The sequence below is a fragment of the Oryctolagus cuniculus genome, chromosome 3 (genome assembly GCF_964237555.1).
Source record: "Oryctolagus cuniculus chromosome 3, mOryCun1.1, whole genome shotgun sequence".
NCBI lineage: Eukaryota > Metazoa > Chordata > Mammalia > Lagomorpha > Leporidae > Oryctolagus > Oryctolagus cuniculus.
Genome location: NC_091434.1, coordinates 171,433,282 through 171,446,425, shown reverse-complemented (window position 1 = coordinate 171,446,425; position 13,144 = coordinate 171,433,282). Strand labels below are relative to the sequence as shown.

The following is a 13,144-nucleotide window of genomic DNA, read 5'->3' as shown; positions in this document are numbered from 1 at the left end:
CCCCAGATGGTTGCAACGGCAGGGCTGGACCAGGCCGAAGCCAGGAGCCAAGAGCTTCCTCTAGGTTTCCTATGTGGGTGCAGAGGCCCAAGGACTTGGACAATCTTCCACTGCTTTCCCAGGAGCATTAGCAGGGAGCTGAGATCGAAGTGGAATAGCCAGGACTTGAACTGGTACCCATAAGGAATGAGGATACTGCAGACAGTGGCTTAGGGATTGTTTCATATTTCCAGTCTAAATGATTTATCACATAGAATATAACAATAAATCTTTTTCTTAAAAATTATTTTCTACTTATTTGAAATGGAGAGAAACAGAGAGTGCATGTACTCCCGCATCTACTGGTTTACGTCCCAAAGGCTCAACAGGGCTGGGCCAGGTCAAAGCAGGAGCCGAGAACTCAATCCAGGTCTTCCATGTAACTGGCAGGGACCCAGGTACTTGACCCATCATCTGTTACCTCCCAGGGTGCACAGCAGCAGAGGCTGAATCAGGAACAGAGCCAACACTCAAATCTAGGCTCTCTGCTATGGGAGGCAGCTTCCCCAGGCAGTAGCTTAACCACTGTACCAAACGCCTATCCCAAATTCTAGTGAGTATTTATGGCTATTTCCCACATTTCTTTAAGACATACTCGCCTAAGTCTATTCCAAACCAATCACTGAATAAACGTATTATGTAAAGCTATCTTATTAGCTTAATTAAGGTCTTCTTCCACATGTGACAAACAGAACATGCCAGATGAAATCCTGCTCCCCTTCCCACCCTACAGCAGAAAACTAAACAACCTACACATAACACAACAGGAACAGACACTGGTGGGGAAAAGCAGAACTACTGTTGCCAACGGCAGAACAGTAGATGCCTGGGCCAGGAGTCAGAGGAAGTTATCAGATGTAACAGGGCAAGAGAAACCTTCTAGAAAGAGGAAATTATTTCTCTATTTTGACTGCTCTAGTGCTTACACATCTGTATATTTAATTACAAAAATTATTCAAACTGTATTCCTAAAATAGGTGAATTGCTTTGTATGTAAATAATGTCAATTAAAATTAATCCTACTAACTAGAAGATTACCAGAGGCTTCCTGAAATCACCAGCAGTCCATTCCATTACCACAACCAAGGGTAACAGCTTTAACCGAGCCGTATTCCAAATCTTCCCTGCTGGGTCATTAGGAAATCACATACTTAAGTTAGCTTGCTGAAGACCTAAATTTTACTCTTTTGCTACAGAAATTTGGAACTATAATAGAAAACCCAATTTAGACACTGAATTCAGCTTAACATGATTTAACATACAAACCTATCTGTTATATTTTTGTATTTTTCATCCAGTGAGCTTACTCTCCAGTCCCTGAGAATTTCTTTGGAATCTCAAGTAATATTTAAAACTGTTCCCTCCCACATGGCTCTTCCACACTTATCCTCAGGAAATCTTGAATTTCTCTATTCTTTTCAGCTTTTTTACACATAGGTCTGACAATAGTTCTTCTCATACTTTTTACCCTACATTTTTATTTGAAAGGCAGACAGAAAGAGACACACAGGAACAGAAAGAGCCTCCATGCCAGGAATTCTGATATAAGATGCAGGTATTGCAAGCAACAACTTAGGCTGCTGTGCCAAATGCCACCACCCCACCCATAGTTTCTTTTAAACGCCATTTTAAAATTTTTCCATTATTGACTTGTAAAGAAAAAAATATATCACATTAAGGCCAAGATAAGAGAGCTGTGTCGTAGTCACAGCAACTTAGTTCCACTGAGAAAAGACTGGACTCACCTTGCCGTGATCCATCTCTGTTAACCGTTTCTGAAAGGCTAGGGGTGAAGAGACACACAGCATGCTGGAAGGGAGGAGAACTCTGTAACATGAGTGATTGGCAATATTCCATTACATTAGCACAAATCTGCAATGGAAGAAAAGCAGTAAAAAAAAAAAAAAAAATATTAGCTGCCAAAATGCCATAAAGCCAGAGAAATCAAGATTCAAAAGTGAACAAGGTTATGAATCAATTGGTAAAATGACTCACATCTGCTACCCTTAACAAATTGTGCCCACCTCAGAAGCCTTACAGAATGCTTTCCAATTCTCACCCCTCTTACCTGCTGCATAGCCAGTTCAATCTCATCTTTCCTGCTCACTCTATCTCCCTCCACATTATCATCTTGAAATTTAAATTGACGTAGTCTGTCAGAGCCACCAAAGCGACCAAGTAGTCCCAAACATTGGCGCTAAGAAAGAAAAAGACATTTTGTTACATTCTAACTGAATGTGTTTAAAATTAACAATGTCCCTTTCTTGAAGGAAATCTAAAGAACAAACTCCACAGAATGGGATCACTGTAAGGTAATGTGACATCTACTAACTCAGCCAACCAATGAAAAAGTTGGAAGACTGAAAAACCCAGGGTTTGTGGTTTTTGTAGTGAGAGCTCAACTCTTTCTGGAGAGCTGACAGTATGATTTCAAAATATACCACGTTAGGGGCTGGTGCTGTGGCCCAATAGGTTAATCCTCTGCCTATGGTGCCAGCATCCCATATGGGTGTCAGTTTGAGACCTGGCTGCTCCACTTCCAATCAAGATCCCCGCTAATGCAACTGGGAAAGCAGCAGCAGATGACCCAAGTACTTGGGCCCCTGCACCCATACGAGAGACCCAAAAGAAGCTCCTGGCTCCTGGCTTTGGATTGGCTCAGCTGCGACCATTGCAGCCATCTGGGGAGTGAACCAGCGGATGGAAGATATCTCTCTCTCTTTCTGCCTCCTCCTCTCTGTAACTCTGCCTTTCAAATAAACAAATCTCAAAAACACCTCTAAATTTGGGGCCAGCAGCGCTGGGATTCCATATGGGTGTCGGTTCCAGTCACGGCTGCTCCACTTCTGATACAGATCCCTGCTAATGCACCTGGGAAAGCAGTGGTGGACAGTCCAGGTGCTTGGGCCCCAGCACCCACATGGGAGACCTGGAAGAAGCTCCTGGCTCCTAGCTTCGGATCAGCTCAGCTCCAGCAGCTGCAGCTACTTGGGGAGTGAACCAACAGATGAAGACCTCTCTGTCTCTTAACTCTTTGAAACAGATAAAATAAATCTCATAAACACACACACAAAACCTCTAAATTCTCACATCCTCCTCTATGCAAAGTCAAAAGACGATTTCCAAAGTCGGAAAATCAAGTAGTAGCTCTATTGGCACGTTATGCAGACAGTGAATTACAGCAGCTCAGAGAGGCAGCCCCAATCCAGGAAGCAGATGCCCATTTGAAGATGTAAGAAACAGTTACCTGGAATCTCCCAATATGTCCCTGGAGCTCCATTAGTGATCCTTCATTTACATCAACATCAAGTTCACTTAATATACCTATAAAATTTAGAATGCTTTTAAATTTAGTTTTATAATAAGAGCATAAAAAGCTAGGAAGCATGGATCTGATATTTTAGTTTTTATGAGCCTGAACAGATCTTTCCATGAAATTATTTTGAGAAATGATTTCACAGACTGTAAGTGCCTTTTATGAATTAGTAACACCAGCACATGTACAATTAGATGAAATCTAAAGTCTAGATTAAACTAATTTCAAAAGGCATTTTAAAAATTTTCAAAAAAATCTTTTATTTATTACCATAAAAAGTAAAACTTTCTAAATTCAACAGTAAATACTTTCTCTTTCACCTCTTTAACAATGTCAAACACTGGGGCCAGTATTGTGGCGCAGCAGGTTCAACCGCCACCTGTGAGGCCAGCAGCCCTGGCCATTGTAGCCAACTGGGGAGTGAACCAGCAGATGGAAGATATCTCTCTCTCTCTCTGCCTCTCCTTCTCTCTCCCTGTAACTCTTTCAAATAAAATAATAAATTTTTTTTAAAAAAATCATAATTGGTGATGACGTTGCCAAAGAACAAAGCAACCTTTAGATATTCCTACATTAGAGAATTCCGAGTATTTTTTCTTCTTGAGGAGAGGGGTATATTATAAATTAAAAATACCAAGATATAAATCAAAATAAAGGAAGAAGTGGTGTTTTGCAGTGAATCCATGTAACAATACCACTATAATTAACAGCTGAGGACACTGTGTGTTTGCAGGACTGAGTGTAAATGTTATAAAACTTAACAAAATAAAAATGATATAAACAAACAATCTGAAGGTGGAAGAGGCAGAACAAAAAAATTCATCATAGGGAGTGGGTCTTGTGGTGCTGTGCGTTAACCCTCTGCTGGAGACACCCACATCCGTTATCAGAGTGCTTGGTTCTAGTCCCAGCTACTCCACTTCAAGTAAGCTTCCTGCTAATGCAAGCTGGGAGCAGCACATGACAGTACTTGGGCCCCTGCCACCTGTGGGGAAGACCTGGCTGGAGCTCCAGGCTTCTGGCTTTGGGCTGGCCCAGCCCTGGCTTTTGTGGAAATTTGGGAAGTGATTAAGGATGGAAGATCTCTCTCTCTCTCTCTCTGGATTTGTGTGTATGTGACTCTGCCTCTCAAGCAAATGAAAATAAACATTTTAAAAAATTATCACTTCATCTTTCACATGAAGGAGTTAAATGATTCTAAAATTGACACATAATAGAGATTACATGGAGGGAAAAAGTGATCAAATCATATCAATAATTGTTTATTGTTCATAAACTTTTTTTTCTTAATTATAGTGATCTTTTAAGAGCAAATATTTCTGTATTCAGTAGCAAAGAAACAGTTATCTAGAATCCAGTAACTCCTCCTGTTTCTCATTAGTAAGTTTTTTCAAATCTGCTAAATTCAAATAAAATTAAATATTTTCTAAAATAGCACGTAAAAGGCAATTCCACTCTCATAAGTAACATCTGTTATGCCCCATATACATAGAGCAATGTTTGAAAGGATATTGACTGGGGCAGGCGCTGTGGTGCCAGCATCCCATGTGGGCACCAGTTCGAGTCCCCACTGCTCTACTTCCAATCCAGTTCCCTACTAATGCACCTAGGAAAGCAGTGGAGAACGGCCCAAGTACTTGGGCCCCTGCACCCATGTGGGAGAACCAAAGGAAGCTCCAGGCTTCGGAGCAGCCCAGCTCTGGCTGTGTGGCCATTTGGGAGTCAATCAGTAGATGGAAGACCTCTCTCTAACTCTGCCTTTCAAATGAAATAAATAAACCTTGTTTTAAAAAATTTGTTTATTTGAAAGGCAGCGATGACAGAGAGAGAAAGATACATTTGCCAGTGCCCACACAGGATGCAGCGACACAGGTGGCCTTACCTGCTATGCCACAGTGGCTGCCTTGGTTTTTTGTTGTGTGTGTGTGTGTTTTTTTTTTTTTTTTTTTAAGAAGAAGAAAAAGAAATTATATTGATCAAATGCTAACATTTGTTCATCTCTAGGTAGCATGACTTTGTAAAGCTTTTTTATAATGAGCACATGTATCTGTCAAGTATATCAGTCAGTGAAGAATTCTTAAAAGTCCATTGAGGGATGGCCGGCACCGCAGCTCACTAGGCTAATCCTCTGCTCTGTGGCGCCGGCACACCGGGTTTTAGTCCCGGTCAGGGCACCGGATTCTGTCCCGGTTGCCCCTCTTCCAGGCCAGCTCTCTGCTGTGGCCAGGGAGTGCAGTGGAGGATGGTCCAAGTACTTGGGCCCTGCACCCCATGGGAGACCAGGAGAAGCACCTGGCTCCTGGCTCCTGCCATCGGATCAGCGCGGTGCGCTGGCCACAATGTGCCGGCTGCAACGGCCATTGGAGGGTGAACCAACGGCAAAAGGAAGACCTTTCTCTCTGTCTCTCTCTCTCACCTGTCCACTCTGCCTCTCAAAAAATTAAAAAAAAAAAAAAAAAAAAAAGTCCATTGAGGGGGCCGGCGCTGTGGTTGAGCAGGTAAAGCTGCTGTCTGCAGTGCCAGCATCCCATAAGTGCGCCGATTCAAGACTGGCTGCTCCACTGATGATCCAGCTCTCTGCTATGACCTGGGAAAGCAGCTGAAGATGACCCAAGTCCTTGAACCCCTGCACCCATGTGGAGACCAGGGAGAAGCTCCTGGCTCCTGGCTCCAGATCGGCCCAGCTCCAGCCATTGTGGCCACCTGGGGAGTGAACCAGCAGATGGGAGATATCGCTCTCTCTCTCTCTCTCTGCCTTTCAAATAAATCAGTCCATTCAGCACAATCAACTCACCAGGAAGTGCGGCTTTACTGATAATTCCTGTCAGCAGAGCCAGCTCCTGCAAAGACCCAGCACTAACATCCTGACAGCGCAGAATGGCTTGGATGGTGTCTGAATGCGAAATGAGAAACTGCAACACCTAGGCAATGGAAAAGGAGGAGAAACAGGAGGAGGAGAAAGAGAAAATTTTATTATAAATGCATAATGCATCACAATAATACTGAAGCATGTAATTCAGCATGAGAATCAGAGACTGTTTCCTACATGTAAGTTTATTTTTTCAGGAAGCAATTACACTAAAATCCACAAGAAATCTAAAGATAAGGATCATATTAAAATTTATAAATCAAGCATTTAAAGTCTGCTCTAGAAGAGTTTAATATAACTATTGTGTTAGAACCATTATATGACCGCTAGCACAAGAACTTAAAATAAGTAGGTGGGTAAATGACTACTGAACTAAGGAGCTGCTCCATGACACTGACTACAGTAACAAAATTTTTTGTCTAATTCTCTTGTTGAAGTATAAAAACAAATGCATACGTTTGATTGAAGGTTTCATCGAAATATGATAATCTCTGGTGTTTAAAGAAAAAATTTTGATAAAAAATTCATTTCTTTAAATTACTGTGTTATCATCTATATTCAGTATTTTTTGCAAAGCACAACACACATTTCTCTGAATAAATCTGATTAAGTTACATCTTGGAAGCCAGCTTATCCTCATTATAACTGTTTTCACTTATAAAAGAGCAAGTTTCAATCACTTGCTCTCCATTTCATGATTTTACTAATTAATTACAGTGTTTTATTCAAATCAAAATACAGAAACAGATCAAAGATAAAATCCAAAGCAAGATCAGAGTAAAGTACAGGAGCCTGTTTCCTTATTTAGTTATTTTTTAAGAACTTTGTTTATTTGGGGCCAGGACTGTGGCACGGCAGGTTAAAGCCCTGGCTTGCAACATCGGCATTCCATATGGGAGCTAGTTCAAGTCCCACTGCTTCACTTCCAAGCCAGCTCCCCCAGCTCCCTGCTATGGCCTGGGAAAGCAGTGGAGGATGGCCCAAATCCTTGGTCCCTGTACCCACATGGGAGACCTGGCAGAATCTCCTGGCTTCAGATCGGCCCAGCTCCAGCCTTTGCAGTCATTTGGGGAGTGAACCAACAGATGGAAGAACTCTCTGTCTCTACCTCTCTAATTCTTTCAAATAAATAAAAATAAATCTTAAAAAACAAAAAAGAGTTGTTTATTTATGAAGGTATCTCAAAGGCAGAGTGACAGAAGGAAAAAGGAACAGAGTTGTGCCAGTCCAAAGCCAGGAGGCAGGCGCTCCATCTAGGTGTCCCTAGCTGGTGGCAAGGCCCCAAGTACCACAGCCATGCTTCTGCTGCTTCCTGGGTGCACTATCAGTGAGCCAGTTCAGAAGCAGAGCAGCCAGGACTCGAACCGCCACTCCGATATGGGATGCAGGCAGCTTAAGCTGCTGTGCCACAATGCCCACCTGGGGGCCTGTTTTTTATACCTAGCTCTGCTCGGTATAGCCTCCTGAATAAAGATTCACCTTACCTGCCCTGCTGCCTGCAAGTGCTGGGCCATACTGGATGTGAGGATGACCTGGCACAGCTGGAGGGCTGGAAGGAGGATCTGACGGTAGCGATCCACCGGCGTAGGGATGAACACTGGGTGATCTCTCATGCCAAACATCCTTGATTCATGTCAACAAGCAAGAAGGGAGCAACATTCCAACAAGTAAGGTACAGTCTTCTTTTAAAAAGTTCGTTTATTTTTATTTATTTAAAAGGCATAGAAAAAGAGCAAGCAACCATGCATGCTTTATCGTCTATCTGCGGTTTCACTCCCCAAACGCCCACAACAACCAGGACTGGGTCAGGCTGAAGCCAGGAGCAGGAAACTCCATCTGGGCCTCCCTTGTGGGGGGCAGGACCCAAGTACTTGAGTCATCAGCACCTGCTGCCTCCCAGGGTGCCCACTAGCGAAGCTGGCATCAGAAGCAGCCCAGACTTGATCCTAAGCACTCTGATGAGGGATGTGGGCAACCCAAGCAGCAGCCTGAGCCACTATACCACAATCCCTGCCCTTGAGATACCTTTTACAGGCAGAGTAGACAGTGAGAGAGAGAGAGACAGAGAGAAAGGTCTTCCTTTGCCATTGGTTCACCCTCCAATGGCCGCCGCGGCCGGTGCACTGCGCTGATCCGAAGCCAGGAGCCAGGTGCTTCTCCTAGTCTCCCATGGGGTGCAGGGCCCAAGCACGTGGGCCATCCTCCACTGCACTCCCTGGCCACAGCAGAGAGCTGGCCTGGAAGAGGGGCTACCAGGACAGAATCCGGCGCCCTGACTGGGACTAGAACCTGGGATGCCGGCGCCGCAAGGCAGAGGATTAGCCTAGTGAGCCGCAGCACCGGCCGAGATACATTCTTAACAACTACCTTTTAAATGGCAAATGAGTAACAGCCAGCCAATTGAAATATGAAGCTACTGTTCACTCTGCTTGGATTATCAGTGATTCAAAACACCATCTATTTGGAGGCAGGTTTTTGGCACAACAGTGAAAGATGTCTCTTAGGACACCCTCATCCCATATATGGGAGTCCCTGGATTCAAGTCCCAGTCTCCCTCCTGGCTCCAGCTTCCTGCTCATGTGGACATGGAGGAGGCAGGGGACAGCTTAAGTGGCTGGGTCCTTATCAACAATGAGGGACACCAAGTTGAGTAGCTGGCTTCTGGTTGTTGTAGGCACTGGGGGAATGAACCAGCAGATGGAAGATTTTCATCTCTTTCAAATAAATTTATATAAATTAAAAATATAAACCTGTATCTTAGTAAAAAAACAGTGTTAATTTTGAAAACTCTTACAAAGAAAAGCTTGCATAATTGGAAAGCCAATGTTTAAAACTTCCCAAACATATTGATTCTTCTCTAAATGTTTCATTGGGCCACAGAGGTTGTAAGAAATAGATAAAAACAAGCTACTTCACCCAAATTTCCCTCTCCATTGGCTAAGCCAAAAATGAACATACACTGTCCATTATAGAAAATTAAAATAAAAGTTAAAAGGAGGGTATAAAATCTCTTGGCTTTTCTTTTTTTTTTTTTTTTAAGAATTGTTTATTTATTTGAAAGTATGGCTGCACTAGACAGGGCTGGACCAGGCCGAAGCCAGGAGCCTGGAACTCTATCTGAGTCTCCTACACGAGTAGCCCAAGTACCTGCTGCAGTCACACAGACGAAAAAAAAAATATTTCAACTCAAAGCTTTTGTATTAAAATTTAACTGAGAAATTACTAATACTGGAAAACAATGTCATCTAAAGCTTTATAATTGACCAGGAAGTAAAATGTCCAAATGAGGAGAAAAAATCATAAACCTTGAAATCTTATCCAAATCATCAAGAATTTGAAATCTGGGCTGGCGCCGCAGCTCACTAGGCTAATCCTCTGCCTGCGGCACCACCACCCCGGGTTCTAGTCCCAGTCGGGGCGCCGGATTCTGTCCTGGTCGCTCCTCTTCCTGTCCAGCTATGCCCTGGGAGTGCAGTGGAGGATGGCCCAAGTGCTTGGGCCCTGCACCCGTATGGGAGACCAGGAGAAGCACCCGGCTCCTGGCTTCGGATCAGCGCAGTGCGCAGGCCGTAGCAGCCACTGGGGGGTGAACCAACAGAAAAGGAAGACCTTTCTCTCTGTCTCTCTCTCTCACTATCCACTCTGCCTGTCAAAAAAATAAATAAATAAAAAAGAATTTGAAATCTGTAACAAATTATAATTTCACTGTAATACTTTAAAAGACCACTATAACAGAAAACAAGTAGTTCTACTGAATAAGAAAACAAGGTGGGGCCGAGGCTGTGGCATAGCAGGTAAAAGCCTCTGCGGCCATCTGGGGAGTAAACCAGCAGATGAAAGACCTCTCTCTCTTTCTATGCCTCTCTGTAACTCTGCCTTCCAAATAAATAATAAAATCTTAAAAGAAGAAAATGTGGGGAAGGAACACATTTAATAACAAAATTCTTTCCCACATTCTCTCTTCTATTATTGATCTAAAATGGAAAGCATTGGGCCCCTATTTACTTTTTGTTATTACAAACAATTTCCATTTATTAGGAAATGACAGGGAAATATAACCAAACACACAAAGAAAATCAAAATGACAGAATACTACACAGAGCTATAAACCAGTGGGAAAATGATGTTTGTTATTTCCTTAATAACCTTTTACTCAGACTTTTATCAAACTGGCCTATATGGACACTTACCCCTGTGGGTCCATTTCTGGGCGCATGTCATAGACTTGGCATTGTGCTAGTCTCACGATCACTCCAGATCTCAACAGCTCTAACGCACCTTGCTGTATCTTAGCCACTCTTGTGAGAAATGCCTAAGAAGTCACAGAAGAAAAAGCAGTACTGAAATCATAGAAAGGACCTCACATAGAAATGAGACTCTCTCATGGTATATTTTCCATCTTTGATCACCACTGGGCTAACTATCCGGGCACAACATACTGCCTTTCTTGAGTTTTTATAAGGGATTAGAGGTACAACATATCTACACTGAATGCAAATGGGGCCTTGTGTGAATTAAAAATTCAGCTGAAATAGTTTCTGTCATTATCATGTGGGCAGAGAAATTTCTGTTTTGCTCACAGCTGTGTCTGCAGTCCCCAGTGCCATGCATGCCACATACTGGGTACTCAGTGAAAACTTGCCAGATCAATGAATGAACAAAGACAAAGGAGTTACAGAAGCGTCTAAGACTTCTGTGCTTCCATTATTGTGATATTCATGTTAAGTTCAACCAGGAGGAACCAAAATTAAAACAGATTTAGAGGAAACGAAATAGAGCCCGAGCCAACGTCTCTGTGTTGAAAATTCTGCATTGCAAGTACAAGCCAGAGCACTGGAATTCTCAACAAACAGCCAATGCAGAGTGAATTTCACTGCTGCCTCCACGTGGAGCATTAGTGACCGCAGCAGCCCCATCACCAAACTAGCCTGCCAGGACCACTTCAATCCATCTTTCACACGCTCAGTAGACACTGCTCCCCAGATGCAAAACTCCCCAAAGTTGAAGACAGCTTGTGTCACAGAAGACAGTCTTCAAGATGCATGTCACATAAACTCTCTTTATATATCTTCAGTCCCAAGAAGAAATAATCAAGTGGTATTCACAAAGCCTTACCATTTTGGATTCGTAAGTATAGAGGGCTTTCAAAAGGGGAGGTTGTGGAGTGAGCAAACTCTGCAAAGTACGGTCATCTTCTACCAGGCTGTCCACAAGGACCTTCAAATAGCCACTGTTGGAAAGATACAGAAGCCACTGCTGCTGCTTGTCCACAGAGACGATCCGATCCAGGAGAGCCAGGGCCAGCATCTGAAGAGACAGTGAAACAAAGTCTAAGACGTGGAGCTCACTTATAGGATCAGCAACAGTAACTGTCTCTATCTGCAAATATTTAGAACTTTTCTCATGGCAATTATTGCTTGCAACAAAATTCCGTTTTTTGTTTTTTGTTTTTTTTTTTTTTTTAAAGTTGAAAACTGTATGTATGGGTCCAGAATCTCAACTCATTAAGAAGAGGAAAATTTTCACAGTAAAACTGCATTTCTAAAACAAAACCTACACATTAAGATAATGACACTGACTATATTTTACCATCACCTAGACATCAGTTATTAAAGAAGTTTTGAAAAATAGCTGTTTTTCCTAATTGTACAGTTTTATGTACTCAGTACAGAAAGCCTAGAAAACTACATGAGAAGTATAAGACCTAATGAAAACAGTTCATCCTTTTTGGTCTATCTCTGGGCAGTTTTTCTTGGGTTTTCTGTTTATGTTTTTTTATGTCTAAAAATAATTTAAGGATTTTTCAAACATAACTGAGATATTACTACATGTATATCCTCTTTCTAAAAACCATATTTCCGTGGTTTTCAAAAACATGATTTACTGCTACATAATTTTCCACTGGGAGAAAATTATCTTCTCAGTGTTATCTCTAGGATGTCACAATATTGTAAAGAACTATAAATGCAAGTTCCCACTCACAAAGATTTAGGCAGAGAAAGATAAACTCAGTGTAAAGGCAATTTATCCAGCATTCTGGATAAATCATTTTTAGGCAGTATCTCTTCTGTTTTAATCTGTTATTACCCCAGCCAACCTCAAAATTAGCAAAAGAGATGATTCTGAGAGGAAGCTCTGAATTAACATTCTAAACAGAATTAAACAAAACATATGAAGAGGGGATGGCACTGTGGTGTAGAGGGCTAGGCCTCTGCTTGTGGCACGGGGATCCCATATGGGCGCTGGTTCTAGTCTCAGCTGCTCTTCTTCCAGTCCAGCTCTCTGTTATAGCCTGGGAAAGCTGTGGAAGATGGTCCAAGTGCTTGGGCCCCTGCATCTGCGTGGGAGACCCAGAAGAAGCTCCTGGCTTCAGATCAGCTCAGCTGTAGCCATTTTGGTTGTATGGGGGGTGAACCAGTGGATGGAATACCTTTCTCTCTGTCTCTCTGTCTCTCTTTCTCTGTAACTCTAACTTCTCAAATAAATAAATAAAATCTTTAAAAAAATATGAATAAACAAAACAGAAGTCCCTATCAAATAAGCAAATTCTCTGTTACACAAAGTAAGTGCTCAATGTGTAATACATTTCAAAAGCTGATTCAGTTTGTAGCTTAGTAAGTCAAAATACATACTCAGTTACAATAGCAAACAAGAAGTACTTTACCCTTCCGATCTCATGACCATCACAAGCATCTCGACAGACTACCTCCATGAGGGCAGCACCATAGCTCTCAATGATAGCTACATTTTCTCGCTGTAATTTACTAAACACATCTTCAGGGGCCGTCAGCCTTTCCCACATTGTTTTTTTAGCTAAGGAGTTAAAATAGAAAGCATACTCTAATAAAAATGAGTAAGTGAGCAATTATGCCTCATATGCAACAAAAAAAACCCTTGCATTACTGAATGTACACAAAGGC

At 42.3% G+C, this 13,144-nt stretch overlaps 1 protein-coding gene across 3 annotated transcripts in view; it reads right to left on the bottom strand.

The window, feature by feature from the left end:
- The window catches only part of NUP205 (nucleoporin 205), an 85,783-nt gene that overhangs the window by 9,444 nt on the left and 63,195 nt on the right, over positions 1–13,144 (bottom strand). For all 3 annotated transcript variants that reach the window (XM_051848965.2, XM_051848966.2, XM_051848967.2), the window contains exons 31-38: positions 12,889–13,037; positions 11,340–11,531; positions 10,415–10,536; positions 7,709–7,847; positions 6,150–6,276; positions 3,287–3,363; positions 2,108–2,236; positions 1,785–1,911 (exon numbers count right to left, since the gene is read on the bottom strand). In XM_051848965.2, the coding sequence (XP_051704925.2) occupies positions 1,785–1,911; positions 2,108–2,236; positions 3,287–3,363; positions 6,150–6,276; positions 7,709–7,847; positions 10,415–10,536; positions 11,340–11,531; positions 12,889–13,037 (1,062 nt within the window). The remainder of the gene's footprint in view (positions 1–1,784; positions 1,912–2,107; positions 2,237–3,286; positions 3,364–6,149; positions 6,277–7,708; positions 7,848–10,414; positions 10,537–11,339; positions 11,532–12,888; positions 13,038–13,144) is intronic.